Source organism: Melanostigma gelatinosum (assembly GCF_949748355.1).
Source record: "Melanostigma gelatinosum genome assembly, chromosome: 4".
In the NCBI taxonomy this organism is placed as follows: domain Eukaryota; kingdom Metazoa; phylum Chordata; class Actinopteri; order Perciformes; family Zoarcidae; genus Melanostigma; species Melanostigma gelatinosum.
This window is the reverse complement of record NC_136637.1, coordinates 22,031,196-22,046,477: the sequence shown is the minus strand read 5'-3', so window position 1 is coordinate 22,046,477 and position 15,282 is coordinate 22,031,196. Positions and strand designations below refer to the sequence as shown.

Genomic DNA, 15,282 nt, shown 5'->3' with positions numbered 1-15,282 from the left:
GTGCTGGACCCTGCTGAACTACGGATGCTGGCGGTAAAACTGTAAAAACTCCACTTCCCATGATTCTCTGCTGTCATGTGGGCGAAAGAAGCTAAACCGATGAAGAGGGCTAGTTGCCTTTACTTGATTACATCTTGATTCTATCAAGTGAATACCGACGTTTAATTATTAGTAAAATATCTCAGTGATTAGAAAACCTTTTTGTTGTCCAACGTACGTGCGTAGCTTGGACGCACTGTTGTTGTCAAGCAGGAATCACCTAAAATAAGGTAACGTTAACTGTTAACGTTAAATTCTGTATTAGCAAACCCAGCTAACTGTCCCTGTTAGCTTAATACCAAATACGAAGAGGCAGCGATCAAATATCAGCTGTCGACAGCATAACGTTATTTCATTATTGTGCTGTGCTGTATTGCTCCTTTTCACTTCATTTATGTAACGTTACGTGTCAGTTAATGCAATTTCATAACGTTATTCTGCTATTTTAAAATTCAGCTAACAACGTGAGTGCGTACCTCAGTTATCGATACAACACCAGCGTTAGCTTTGTTCTGGTCTTTAGCTGTGTGTTGTGGTTGTACATTGTCTCTTCACTGTTTAAACACCTGTACTTATTTACTGTTATTGCAGTGAGGACACCCAGTGAATGCCCAAGACTGCGAAAGAGAAACAATGATGGTGTTTGAGCTGCCAACCCACTGAGCTCTCCGAGAGAAGACATCTGATGAAAAATTACTGCAACGTTACAGATTGTAAGAGACTCGTTTAGCCTGTTTATGGCTACGATTAGTGCTTTATTAACTGTAAACTGCATTGGCTCAATGAAAGCACAATCTTTCCTTGGTCACCAGCAGTTTATCCAAAGCAGTTTCTGTTTTAAAGAAAATCTCAGTTTGTGTTGTCAGGAAGCTTTTAGTCCAAAGTTAAATTGCTTTGACCATTTGTCCAATGCAGCAGAAACCCCTCAGACCCTTTTGCTAGCTTCATCGTGAACGGTTTTGTGACCAAGCACTGTTTAAACTAATAATATCCCAAAATACAAATTAGTGTACGTCTTTTTAATGATACCAAACGTGTGTTAAATTATGCACAACATTTTAATTACATTATAGTTGTTGAAGATTCTGCATACACAGTGTACATTATTTGTCGCTTATGTAAAACCTGTGGAAAAAGTTATTTTAGGAACAATTTATTGTGTTTCACATTGCTACATGTTGTATTGCCTGTTTTGTAGGTCTGCAACTAACAATTATTTAGTGTTGCAAATAATTTATTGTAATCTGATTTGAATATTTTACTCTCAAACTGTGTCATAGTTTCAATTAACAATTGTAAAAAGCAATAGCAGTTCACAGTTGAGTTTAAGTCTTGGTAGCTTTTGTGTACTTTAAAACCAGTGGAGAAAATACTTTTAACGCTATTGAAAGTGACTTTTGGTGAAGAGGATTGAACATTGATTTGAAGTTGCTACATGTTGTAATGACTGTGTGTTCGATGATTATTATTGTTTATTTTCTTACAGCTGGCATGGAAGACAAGGCAAATGGCTCTGTTGACACCAAAAGGTATTAAATTCAATTAGTGCCAGACATTGTTTATTGAAAGAATGTGTTAAACAGCTGAGTGTGCATCCACATTAAGATCAATGCATTCACTGTGACTCCACAGCCCAGTGGAGAACGGCCAGCTGCCGGACCCCGCCAACTGGGGGGTCGCCGACGTCGTCGATTACTTCAAAGCAACAGGGTTCGAGGAGCAAGCCACTGCTTTTCAGGATCAGGTTGGTGTTCTCTTCCTGCTCGTGATGAAAATAAACTAAGATGTCGGTCTGATACGTCGCTCTCCCCGCCTGACAGGAAATCGATGGCAAGTCCCTGTTGCTAATGACGCGCAACGACGTCCTGACGGGACTGTCGATAAAACTCGGCCCTGCGCTGAAAATCTACGAGTACCACGTGAAGCCGCTGCAAACTCAACACCTCAAGAGCAACGCCTCGTAGCGCCGCAGGCCATCCCAGCACCCGCCTCAGTGACAATCATCGTGTCAGGAGACCCCAGGTTAGCTGCCACTCCACAAAGACTCCTCTGGCCACAGTGGCACCTTAACACAATTTGAATGCTGTATGTTTTTATAAGCGTGGACTCCAAAAATGGGTTGCACATGGAGCACCCTAAACTGTTTACCCTTTTCATCCATTCTTATTTTTTTCTGCTTGAGATACTGTATGTATTTTATTTGTTGTGTGTTTTTTTTATGTGAAAGAAGGTAATTTTGGGCAAGTACTGTGCAGGAAGGATTTTTGTGAGTGTGTGTGTACGTACATGTGTTTGCGCGTGTGTGCAAAGTGAATTAACCCATGTTGCTTTAAAAAAAACAAAGTATTTGTTTATAAGATGATATTTAGTTGCAAACTGTATATGTTGTTGTACCTGAACACTTTGATACAATCATGAAATGATACTGGTGCATCCCGCTTTTTCCCTGAAATCAGTTTTTATGCTCTAAACCGTGCAGCTGAGTCCATAAAACGTCCTTAGCATGTAACACTGAAGCATTTTGTTTTCCCAGAAACAAGGAGCCAAACGAAAGCCTCTTTGTTCCTGCACACCTACATTATCTAGGCGCGAGGCCTAGTGTATATATTCCTATGTTCCTACCTGTGGTGCTTTCAGAATTGTTGCAAAGACAACCGTATTGAAGTGTGTATGACCGATGTATATGTGCAACATAACACTGGAGTTTGAATATCCGAATCAAAGATTTGCAATAAATGGTGCTCTTTTCTCACAAAAGAACAATATTAGTTGATTTCATTTCTTTACTTACATCAAGAGCTTATCATATTTAGGAAATCTTGAGTTGTACTTATGACCAAAACAAATATTTTAAAGGTCATTTTTGTTCTCAGAACTTCATTCACATGATATTAGATTGACTTGATATGTAGGCCACATGAGCAGCATTTCCTGGATGTGGAGGTGCCTTCACAGCTTGGCTCGCTGTTTCCTGCGCACTGTGCCTGTGATGTTGCCTGAAGGGTTATCCAAGGCAAGAAAAACCTGTCAGGGGAATATTACATGTCAATAATCGAACAATGTTCACTAAACATGAAAGATTATTAACTGTACTAACAGAACTTACTTCATCTTTGTTGGTGAGGCCAAATTTTGTCATTTCTATGGTGATGTAATGCTGGTTGGGCATGACCATCTCGATTTCATCAACCTAAAAGACAGAATACCTAAAGACATGTGGCTGACAAGTTGGTCTATAACATCTACTGTTACAATTGAGCTTTATTTTCTAGCTGCGACCGCGACAGATTTTACCTGGAGGTTTGATAAGTGTGGACTTACCTCAGGAACTCTATCCAGGACCAGAACCTGTGTTTCATAAAGGGTCTTCTGCACAGAGGGGGAGAACTCTCCAGTATCGTACGGGCCAGCAAACTTCTCAATAATCGTGTCCTTCACACACTTCCTGTGAGGACGGTGATGCGATGATCGTTGGATGAAGAAGGCATGTCATTTCACTTTTAGGATTTTTCAATTGAAACAGGTGAGAAATTCCTTCTATTTCTTGATTTGTGTTCAGAAATGACATTTTTCCACCTATTAGGCAGATAAAGTTACAGTGTTCCATCATGCATAACTACACCGAAGCTGTTTAGAGAGTGAAAGTTATTTTAGGATTTAATTACCACGCAGCATCAAAGTCGACATCTTGAGACTTGTTATAAAGCCACCTAGCATACACTGAGGTGCAGAAACACCTGTCCTTGGCCTCTTTCAGAGTAGTGAAGCGGTCTCTGTGGAAACCCTCAAAACCGGACTGGGTGGTTTTCAGAACCGTCATGTTTTTCACCCCACTGTGAACCACGGGGATTCCTGGAGCGCAGAGTAAACAGACTTCAGAAACATTTTCACAGTAGCGCAGAATAGACACATGCCACAATGGCCGTCATCCTGGACTCTCTAACATACAAAATGTAGCCTTTCATCAGCAGCTTCAATGATATACAGCAATGCTAAGCTTTAGTTTTAGATCCCTTAGTATTTCATCAATAAGCCTTATGAGTTGTGTGTGTTTGTGCTAACCATTGAGATTCTGTTCAGCATCACAGAAGCGACAAGCTTCTGGGCTGTAGATGAACGCATGAACGTGCTCCACCCCATTCTGAGAAAACAAATGACAATGACAAACAGAAAGGGTGAAAATCATGCTTGAATGTAAATAGCTCGAATGAAGGTAACACGTGGCAGATGTTTTGACGTGTCAGGAAAAGCACGCGTGTGTATAGTTTGTTCCAATTGTGCTTTTCACATTTTGACTCGAAAAATATCTGCAGACTCTTGTATCAAGGACTGACGACTGAACCCTGTGTTTCACCTTCTCCAAGCGTCTCCATGGGGCCTCCTCTATGTGAACGTTGACCCTCAGCACATGGTTGAAAGAGGTGAGGAAATGACGACAGATATCCAGGGAAAACTGCTCGATGGTCTTTACCTGAACACATGAGTATAGCGTAAAGAGCAGAGGGACAGACTGTAAGTAAAGCTATCTAAAGAAAATGCTCATAAATGAATGAGAACACAAAGGAAGTGCCGACTAAAACAAAAGTCCGACCCCAGACAAACGAATGTCAACAGGGTTTGTTAACCCTTGATTTTATTTGATCAGTGTGTGTTTGTGCTGCAGGTTGCCAGGGGTCCCTTAGTGGCACTATAGTGAGGTCAAGGAATGACCACAGTAGAATTCAAAATGTCCATGCAATGAGGGAATGTACAAGTGTGTGTTTTACATGAATGCTGTTTAATCTACTTTCACCATAGACCTCTATGTAGCTGCATCTAGTTGTTAAAAGCCGAATGACAATGAGCTTTCTTCACCCGAATATAAAAAAGACTATATGCCAATCTTAGGCCCTGTGAAACAAAGAGCGCGCCTCAATTATTTCCAACTTAATTTCAATAACTCCTCAATTACACAATGTAGCACTTAGCAATGTAGCACTTAGCACTTAACAATGTAGCACTTAGCACTACTCGACTACTGTAAAAGCCTTCTCGCTAGTTTAAATGCTCCAGCTTGTTCAAAATGGCCCTGAACATTTGACGACATAACTCCAGTCATGTTTGTTCTACACTGGATTCCAAACTACTGTAATAGTCCGAAATGGTCCTTAGTAAAGGTGCCCTGCTAAGATGCCTTACCTTATCTTGTCTGAGAACTTAGACTTGGCCAGTAAAGCCTATTGATATTGTTGGAGCTATTTATTTGATATTGTATTTTGTTATTTCATTTATAAGTAGTATTGTTTAATTATTGTAGATGTTTCATATGTTAAGATTATTTTTCTCTTTAATAGTAATTTGTTTGTTTCTATTATTTTTTGGGTAATTACTGTGGGCACCTGTTGCTATTTAAACGAGTGGCAAGGTAGGACCAGCATGCACCGGGGTGGGCGTATAGTTTTTACCAGCTACACAGGACAGGAGAGACAGCACGACAGGAGTTTGTTAATTAGTTTGTTTTCTTGTTTTATTTGCTTTATTTAATAAATACACCAAAATTGAATCCTGCTTGGACATTTGACTCTCTTCTGGCTGCGTAAAGATACCGACCACGGTGCATCAGTGGCGTTTGATTATTATTTGTTTAAGTTTGATTTAGCCGACAAATGGCCACTACATAAAGTAAAAACTACGCCTTTGGACTAAAGTAAAAGCTTAGCTCTTGGACTCAAAGGACCGATCCCACCACAGCCACAACTGGTTGGATCGTTTTTGGATTTCGTATGGATGATCAAAGAGGATTGTTTCATTCATCACTCTTGGATTCAATATCAGCGGGACAACTGCTTTGGACCAGATCAACACAGCGCTGAAACATCTCAGAAGAAACGGGTACGTGATACGACTGCCGTATAGGAAGACGGTGAAACGAGTGGAGTTTAAAAGTCTGTATTCACAGTGATGTACGTGCTTCTGGATGTTTAAGCCTGACTGCGTTGAATCGCTACAAAGGACATTGCGCAACACCCGCGCACCACTATCGGCGGCTTTCATTCATTAAAAAGCCCGACTTCAGTGTGTGTGTGTGGTGAATTGGAGGAGCGGCCTGTAAGCGCCTTTGCTGTTTTTTGCTGCACTTTACCTGCATTCACGTCCGACGGATTTGATTGATGTGTGACAAGCAGTTTGGAAGAAGTGTTCAAAATGTCTGACGTTCAGGCGACGGATGTTGAAAGGCCGTCAGCAAGAAGAGACATTACAATGACTTCTAAAGGCTTGGAGTTCTACACGGAAATGTACCAGCAAAAGACAACCGCAAAATGCAAACAAGCCAAAAAGTGTTTGAGAAACATAAGTGATTTAATGACTTCCAATAAAAATGTAAATTCAGTGAATGCTGAGCTTTTTACATTCATCAAGTGTTACCAAGATGCAAATGACATGCATACATCTTTTGTGAGCTTACCTTTACCTCAAGATGAAGTTACAAGGCAAAATCTGTACTTCAAAGAAAAAATGACAATGTTCTATGACTTCACTGAAAGGGTAAAAGGCTGGCTGTCTGAAATGGGTTACCCATATGTGCAGCCATGTAAAGATTCTCTCGACCACCAAGGTGTTGCAGATGAAATAAACCCTGAAGATAGTGCTTCTAATGTGTTAAGTGTAAAGATGAACTCTGTAAAGACACATTCCCAGCTATCACAGATTTCATCAACATCATCTGCACGCATTAGAGCTGAGGCTGACAAGGCAGCTCTGATGGAGCGCGTTGCTGCTCTAAAAAGGAAACATCTAATCGAAGCTCAGGAGGAAAAGTTGGAGAGGGAAAAGGAAAAGTTGGAGAGGGAAAAGGAAAAGTTGAAGAAAGAAAAGGAACAATTGGAACTTGAAACGGAATTGGCAGCTACAAGTGCAAAGCTTCATGTCTTGGAAATAAATTCATCCCAGCGTGGCTCAAAATGTTCAGACGGAATGAACTCTTATGTTGAAAGGAACAAGTTCAAAGAAGCAAGACTATTAAATCCCCATGCCTACACCTTTGTTCCTGTTGAAAAGGATGTTATTTCTGTGTCTGATCCCATAATGCAACCACAGGTTGTTAGGCCTAAACAAAGGTCAAACACACAAATTGATGAGATGCTCTTAAAGACTGATTCTCCAGGTCAAACGACACAAACTGTGAATGAAAGTCAAGCAGGACTTGTGCAACCTCAACCCCATCAGAATGACATTGTAAATGTGATGCAAAGACAAAATGATATCGCTGCTCTGCTGGTCCAGCAAAATCTGTGCTCTGTCCTGCCTGTAAGAAACATTCCTGTGTTTGATGGAGACCCTCTTCAGTACAGGTCTTTTATCAGAGCTTTTGAAAATGGAGTGGAGGAGAAGACAACTAATTGGAGTGACTGTTTGCACTTTCTCGAACAATACACCAGGGGGCAGCCAAGAGACTTGGTGTGCAGTTGTCAACATCTACCTTCAGATCAGGGATACCATAGAGCCAAAAGTCTTCTCGCAGAGCACTTTGGAAACGAATACAAAATTGCATCTACGTATATGGAAAAGCTTCTCAGCTGGACGCCTGTTAAAAGTGAAGATCTTAAAGCATTGCAATCATTTTCCCTGTTTCTTCGAGGATGCTCAAATCTAACAGAGCAAATGATGCATATGAAGGAACTGGACCTACCATCTAATATGAGGAGCATCATCTTGAAACTTCCTTATAAGTTAAGGGAACGGTGGAGAAATGTTGCTTGTGATCTGCAAGAGCGACGTGGCCGGAGAGCACTGTTTGAGGATCTTGTTGCTTTCATTGAAAAACAAGTCAGAATTGCCTCAGATCCACTTTTTGGCAACATTCAGGACTCACAACCTACCAACTTGAAGGTCTCCAACGTTAGTTACTTGAAGCAAAGGAAAAAAGGAAGCAGCTTTGCCACCAATGTTACTGCAGTGAAAGAAGGAGTCATCACTCAGTACACAGGAAACAAGACGTCTTCCTCTCTTCACAACTGTCTGTTTTGTAAACAAAGTCGTCACTCATTGGATAAATGCTCACAGTTTAAAGTTAAAGGACATCGTGATAAAATTAACTTTATCAAAGAACAGGGTATTTGTTTTGGTTGCCTGAAAGTAGGCCACACAAGCAAAGACTGTAGGAGTCGCTTGGATTGCAATGTGTGTCACCAAAAGCACCCAGGAGTCCTTCACATAGAGTGGCAAGACAAAAGAACAACCTTTCAACAAGCCCAACAGTCTGTGAGCCCTCCAAGCGTGTCAACCACCATGTCTCAAACCTGCGGCCATATCGGGGCTGGTTATGAAGATAATTCCATCTTTTCTATTGTCGCAGTCAAAGTCAAGAGCCAGAGAGGTAACAAAACGGTGCAGACATATGCCTTCTTGGATCCAGGGAGTTCCGGCACATTCTGTACAGAGGACTTGGCAAGAAAACTGAACTTGAAGGGTAAAAGGACTAGTATTCTGCTGAGAACAATGAATCAAAAGAAGATCGTAAATGCACATATTCTGTCAGGCCTTGAAGTGTCTGGTATGAGCACAAACGATTTCATTGAGTTACCTGATGTTTTAACTCAAAGGAGCATGCCTGTTTCTGCACTCAACGTCCCACGGGAGGAGGATCTTGATCAATGGTCTTACCTCAAGGATGTTAAGCTCCACGACATTGACGCAGGTGTTGAGCTACTAATTGGAACTGATGCTCCAAAAGTGATGGAGCCTTGGGAGCTGATAAACAGCCAGGATGAAGGACCTTATGCGGTCAGAACCAGAGTTGGTTGGGTCATTAATGGTCCACTTCGCGGCGAGAGCAGTAGGAGTAAGAGTGGCTGCCCTGCTGTAACAGCCAACCGAATCTCTGTGGAACATCTGCAAGGAATGCTGGTTAAACAGTATAACCATGACTTTAATGAGAGATCATCAGAGGAGCAGATTGAAATGTCCAGAGAAGACCTCAAGTTCATGAATGTTATGAGCAACACAACAGTATTAACTGGAAACCATTACTGTATTGACTTACCTTTCAGACAGGAAAATTCTGTCTTGCCTAACAATCGCTGTGTTGCAGAACAGCGCCTCCGAAGCCTGAAAAGAAAATTTGTCAAGACTGTTCCATTTAAGGAGGAATATACCGCATTCCTAAACAACATGATAACTCAAGGATATGCTGAGATGGTACCTGCTGATCAACTCGAACAAAGTGATGGAAAGGTGTGGTATATCCCTCATCATGGAGTCTATCATCCCAGAAAAGGCAAACTAAGAGTTGTTTTTGATTGTGGAGCAACTTTTAAAGGGACATCACTGAACTGCCAGCTCTTGCAGGGACCTGATCTCACTAACACTCTTATTGGAGTCCTCGTCCGATTTAGGCAAGAGCCCGTTGCAGTAATGGCCGACATCCAAGCCATGTTTCATCAAGTTCGTGTCTCAGAAAAGCACATCAACTTTCTCCGCTTCCTCTGGTGGTCTGATGGTGACACTGCGCAGTCTCCACTGGAGTATCGGATGAAAGTACATCTGTTTGGAGCTGTATCCTCACCAAGTTGTGCAAATTATGCTTTGAGGAGAACTGCAGATGATAATGTCCAACATTTCCCTCCAGAAGTGACAAATACAGTCAAACATAATTTTTATGTGGATGACTGCCTGAAATCCATGGCGTCAGAGGAGGAGGCACTGCAAATAATCAAAGATTTGAATGCGCTCTGTCATAAAGGAGGATTCAATCTTTCAAGATGGATCAGCAACAGCCGCACAGTGCTGCTGTCAATCGCTGAGGACAAAAGACCAAAAGAAATGGTGGAACTGGATTTGGATACAGACCAACTTCCAATGGAGCGAGCACTAGGACTAGAGTGGTGCATTGAAACTGACAAGTTCAAGTTCAGGACATCACTACAACAACAGCCAAACACCAGAAGAGGCATTTTGTCAGTGGTCAGCTCACTTTATGACCCTTTGGGATTTCTAGCCCCATTCAGCATGCCAGCCAAGCTGTTACTGCAGGAGCTTTGTAGGAGAAACTTGGGTTGGGATGACACTATTTCCCACTCTTTCGCTGAACAATGGTCTAATTGGCTGGAGGACCTGCAAAGGATGTCTGAGTTCAAAGTGGACCGCTGTATTAAGCCCAGAGACTTAGGAGAACCTGCTACAGCACAACTTCACCACTTTTCTGATGCCAGTCAAGTTGGCTATGGAACTGTGTCTTACGTGAGATTGGAAACTGATGATAAAGTACATGTTGCATTTCTCTTGGGAAAGGCCAGAGTTGCCCCACTAAAGCAGACCACAATTCCTCGACTGGAACTCACAGCCGCAGTTCTTGCAGTTCGTGTGGATAAAATGCTTCGGAAGGAGTTGCAACTCAAGCTGGAGAAGTCAGTCTTCTGGACGGACAGCACAACAGTCCTTAAGTATATCTCTAGTGAAACCAGACGATTCCACACTTTTGTGGCAAACAGAACCTCTTTCATCAGAGAAGCAGCAGATGTAGATCAGTGGAGATATGTGGGTTCCAAGGATAATCCAGCAGATGAAGCATCAAGAGGAATGAGAGCTGAGGATTTCCTGAAAGGCAGGAGATGGATAAGTGGACCTGAGTTTCTCTATCAGTCAAAGAAGGAGTGGCCTAAACTTGATGGGAATCTTGAGGTGATTTCTGCAGATGACCCAGAGGTCAAAAGGGACTTAATGGTAAATGCTGTCATCAAGGATTTGGAAAATGCCACCAACCACCTGATCTACTATTTTTCATCTTGGACTAGACTAAAAACATCTGTGGCTTGGTTTCTGAAGGTCAAGGAACGTCTCTTGTTATTGGGACAGAAGAGAAAGGAGTTTTGTGCTTCTGCAGGCCTCAGAAAGGACGATCTGAAGAATCGGGAGCATGAAGTAGAAAGAAAAGTTCAAAGCTTTAAAGCCACACTCAAAGGACAAAGAATAACACCTGAAGATCTTGCTAAGGCGGAGAAGTCAATCATTCAATATGTACAACGACACAAGTTCAAAGCTGAAATTGCCTCACTGAAAGGATGTTTTAAAACCATCCACAAAGAAAGTCCGCTGTACAAACTAGACCCAGTAATGGATGATGAAATTCTCAGAGTTGGTGGTCGGCTGAGTAAAGCAGCACTGCCAGCAGAATCCAAACATCCAGTTATTTTGTCCAAAGACCTGCATGTATCCACGCTGATTTTGCGCCATATCCATCATCAGCTGGGACATGCTGGAAGAAATCACATGCTGTCAAGGTCACGGCAAAAGTACTGGATCATCAATGCAAATTCCGCTGCCAGGAAAGTCATATCTGACTGTGTTGTTTGTAGACGCAACAGAGGAAAGCTTGGTGAACAGAAGATGGCAGACTTGCCGGAGGAGAGAGTGTTGCCTGATAAAGCTCCTTTTACAAATGTTGGAGTTGACTATTTTGGGCCCATCAATGTTAAAAGAGGAAGAAGTCTTCTGAAGAGATATGGAGTGCTTTTCACCTGTCTAACCAGTCGTGCTGTGCATTTGGAAGTGGCATATACACTAGACACAGACTCCTGTATAAATGCAGTACGAAGGTTCATCTGTAGACGAGGTGCAGTCTCCACTATCAGGTCGGATAATGGCACAAACTTTGTTGGAGCCAACCGGGAGCTGAAGGAAAGTCTGGCTGTTCTGAATCATGACAAAATTCAAAGGGCTTTTGTCCAGGATGGCATAAAATGGAACTTTAACACCCCAGCAGCTTCCCATCAAGGCGGCATCTGGGAGCGCCTGATTCGTTCAGTGAAAGGTGTTCTCACCTCAGTTCTGCAACAGCAAATTCTGGACGATGAAGGGCTCCAGACTATTTTCTGTGAGGTTGAAGCAATTCTAAATGACAGACCCATCACAAAAGTCTCAGATGACCCAGATGACCTTGAAGCTCTCACACCAAACCACATTCTAATGTTAAAAGGCAAACCAATCATGCCACCAGGACTATTCATTCAAAGTGATCTGTACATCAAGAAAAGGTGGAAGCAAGTACAGTACATGGCTGAACTCTTCTGGAAGAGATGGATCTCTGAGTACCTGCCTATAATGCAAGAGAGACAAAAGTGGACAAGGCCAAGAAGAAGCCTCACTGCTGGAGACATTGTCCTTGTTGCGGACTCTACAGCTCCAAGAGGATCTTGGATGATGGGAAAAGTTTTGGAGGCAAGACCAGATACAAAGGGGCTGGTGCGGTCTGTGCGACTTCAAACCAGGACCAGCATTCTGGAGAGGCCGGTGACGAAGCTCTGTCTGCTTTTGGAAGCAGCAGACTAAACATCATGGACTGATGTTTTCTCGACCTCTATTTTCTCTCTCTCTAATCTTTCTTTTTGTTGTAGGAGTCAAGAAGAAGATTAACTTTAGGTCATGTTTATTATAGGAATAGCTCGTTTGAGAATAATAATTGTGATATTATGCACAATTAGGGGCCGGAATGTTGGAGCTATTTATTTGATATTGTATTTTGTTATTTCATTTATAAGTAGTATTGTTTAATTATTGTAGATGTTTCATATGTTAAGATTATTTTTCTCTTTAATAGTAATTTGTTTGTTTCTATTATTTTTTGGGTAATTACTGTGGGCACCTGTTGCTATTTAAACGAGTGGCAAGGTAGGACCAGCATGCACCGGGGTGGGCGTATAGTTTTTACCAGCTACACAGGACAGGAGAGACAGCACGACAGGAGTTTGTTAATTAGTTTGTTTTCTTGTTTTATTTGCTTTATTTAATAAATACACCAAAATTGAATCCTGCTTGGACATTTGACTCTCTTCTGGCTGCGTAAAGATACCGACCACGGTGCATCAGTGGCGTTTGATTATTATTTGTTTAAGTTTGATTTAGCCGACAAATGGCCACTACAGATATATTGTGTACATAAAATTCCAAATCCTCAATCATGGGTTTAATCTAACCCTCTTCCGAACTCATTTGCATTACATCCTGAATCAAGTTGCTTTTGAATAAATTTGCAACAAAATCCTGACAGAAAAACATGTTCAGAACAACTCAGTCTTATAGGATTCCTTAAAACGTGATCACAATTCAGGCCTTTAACACAGATACACTTTTGGTCCAAACTGCCCTCCTTCACTTTCTGTAGATAGACATTGTTGTCAATGGATTGATGAAAGTGTTGTGATCAGTAGAAAGTAGACGGGTGTAGTGTAGAGAGGCTGGCTACCCCCTTGATCTTGGCCAGGGCATGGATGGTGTTCTTGATGGTGTCGGTGGGGATGATGTCTGAGTTGTCTCCAGTTAAATAATCCTTGCGTGAGTTGAGTGTGAGCTCCACGTCAGCTTTCAGCTCGATGATGTAGTGGTGGCCGCCCTCTCTCCTGATGACCAGCAGCTTCACTGCGTTCTTGCCGTAGCCTGTTCGCACAAACTCCACCTTCTGCGCACACAAAGGAACGGATTACTAACATGTTGCACTTCAGCAGTTTCCAGTGACGTAAACGGGTGTTTTGTGCCATAAGTGTGTTTTTTTTTGCTGGTATTTTAAACTTTGCTTTGACTTAATTTGATGTATGTATTGCATTCTCGTTTTCTCCTTTGCTTTGAAGTTTGGTCTTTGGTCAGCTTGCAGTCTGTCTCCTGTGTGCATGAGACCTTGGATATTTGCTCTGCACTGTCAATCATCTATCTGTTGCCTTTAACAGATAAATCTGATGTGTTTAACTTTTAACAGTTTGCTGATTTTTCTATGAGTACTAACGTTAATCTCATAAGATAAGTTTGTAAAATATATTTCAAACAAATCTGTAGATGCACATCGATGAAGACATTTCATTTGCATGAACGAGCAGGAAAAAACTGAATTAATCAGAATTAATTAATTAATTAATTTAGAGGATCTGTGAAGAATATGAAATTGGAAATCATCAAATCAATCGTTCTGCATTGACAGAAACATTTTACTTTTTGACAATAATTAATGATTTAGACATGGTTATTTATTTTTACGAGACAACACTGGTTTCTTCGGTTTGGCCCTGTGGTCGTTGACCCCCAAAAATGAGAAACTCCATTGCCGAATTATTTAAGGAAATTGGAAAAAACTATTTGTTATGAATTACATGATGAATAAGTTACCTGATCTGAAGCCGCTGCCATGGTATCTTCCTTTCCTTTACCTTACGTCTGTCTGTCCTCAGTTCCTCCTGCATACGGTGTCTTCTCACAATAGAGGATTTTGTAGAGAGGGTGGTGCTATTGGAGGTCTTGTTTGATGAAGGTTAACCCTGTTACCTGTTATATGTGTGTATGGTTACTCATGTAAATTAACACGCTAACACACGCGCATTCTTTCTTTATTACAAGCACATGCAGGATTGGAGAGAGAACCCAAAGTACATGTCTGAGCAATAAATAAATACAGATATTTTTGTTGTGTTTTATTCTGACCCACCTGATCCACTCTGTCGTGTGGAAAGCTTTCTCATAATTTAATTAAGTAAGATTACTTTTGAGACTGAATAGCTGACACACCCTGCACAGTCATGAATACTTGCCACTTAAATGCAGCATGTTACTTGGATAAGATTCATTATATGTTTAAAAAGAAAATGTAAATATGATTAAGCAAGGAAGTACTTTCTTTTTAAATACAGGTAGCCATTACTACACTATATATTTACATAGTATATCGTTGTTTGATGCTATATTAATACTCTGATATTATACATGGCCCCTTTTATCTTATTTTTGTTTTTTACATTTTATTCACTCTATATACAATATTTACTTGTGACTACAGCTTAAATTTAGTATGAAAAGAGGAATGAATGAATCTCAAAAATGATATGACATGTTTTGGTATGAACTCAGTTCACTAGTTGGTTAATGCTGGAAGTGGTAACAGATTTTTAAAAATAGATAATACTGGTAGTTATAGAATATTTAATTATACGTCTTCTGGACATGCAGCAATAAAGTCAACTGGCTTGTTTGTATGGGGGAAGCGACAGTGTGTCATCATTTCTTTTTTACTTTTTCTTTTGATCCCTCGTAAGAACAAGTCATGTTGTAGTATGACTGGATTTTATTCTAATACATTCATCTAGAAAACCTTTATATATTATCTTACCTAAACATGTTTTTAATGTGTTATCTCTTGACCTCCATGTCAATAATTTACCGTTTGACTGTTGACTGACATGTTTTACTATTCACTGGTGGTTTTCTTATTTTGATGTGATTTAGAAC

The 15,282-nt window shown here is 41.0% G+C and overlaps 2 protein-coding genes across 2 annotated transcripts; one reads left to right on the top strand and one right to left on the bottom strand.

The window, feature by feature from the left end:
• The first annotated feature begins 66 nt into the window (after window positions 1-66).
• On the top strand, window positions 67-2,775 carry samd13 (sterile alpha motif domain containing 13). Its single transcript, XM_079267356.1, has 5 exons — window positions 67-269; window positions 631-752; window positions 1,526-1,568; window positions 1,672-1,783; window positions 1,860-2,775. The coding sequence occupies exons 2-5, from the start codon at window positions 725-727 to the stop codon at window positions 2,001-2,003; spliced, it is 327 nt and encodes a 108-aa protein (XP_079123482.1). The 5' UTR covers window positions 67-269; window positions 631-724; the 3' UTR covers window positions 2,004-2,775.
• A 213-nt stretch (window positions 2,776-2,988) lies between these two features.
• On the bottom strand, window positions 2,989-14,519 carry uox (urate oxidase; the record flags this gene model as incomplete). The annotated part of the gene is made up of 9 exons (XM_079267245.1): window positions 2,989-3,063; window positions 3,146-3,229; window positions 3,361-3,484; window positions 3,705-3,891; window positions 4,102-4,180; window positions 4,394-4,510; window positions 13,259-13,471; window positions 14,170-14,204; window positions 14,486-14,519. The coding sequence occupies 9 exons, from the start codon at window positions 14,517-14,519 to the stop codon at window positions 2,989-2,991; spliced, it is 948 nt and encodes a 315-aa protein (XP_079123371.1).
• Between the last annotated feature and the right edge of the window lie 763 nt (window positions 14,520-15,282).

Bases quoted from the DNA above. Each gene is read 5' to 3' on its own strand.
- samd13 (XM_079267356.1), top strand. From the start codon at position 725: ATGAAAAATTACTGCAACGTTACAGATT. The intron at 753-1,525 runs GTAAGAGACTCG...ATTTTCTTACAG, and splicing joins TTACTGCAACGTTACAGATT to CTGGCATGGAAGACAAGGCA. The intron at 1,569-1,671 runs GTATTAAATTCA...GTGACTCCACAG, and splicing joins GGCTCTGTTGACACCAAAAG to CCCAGTGGAGAACGGCCAGC.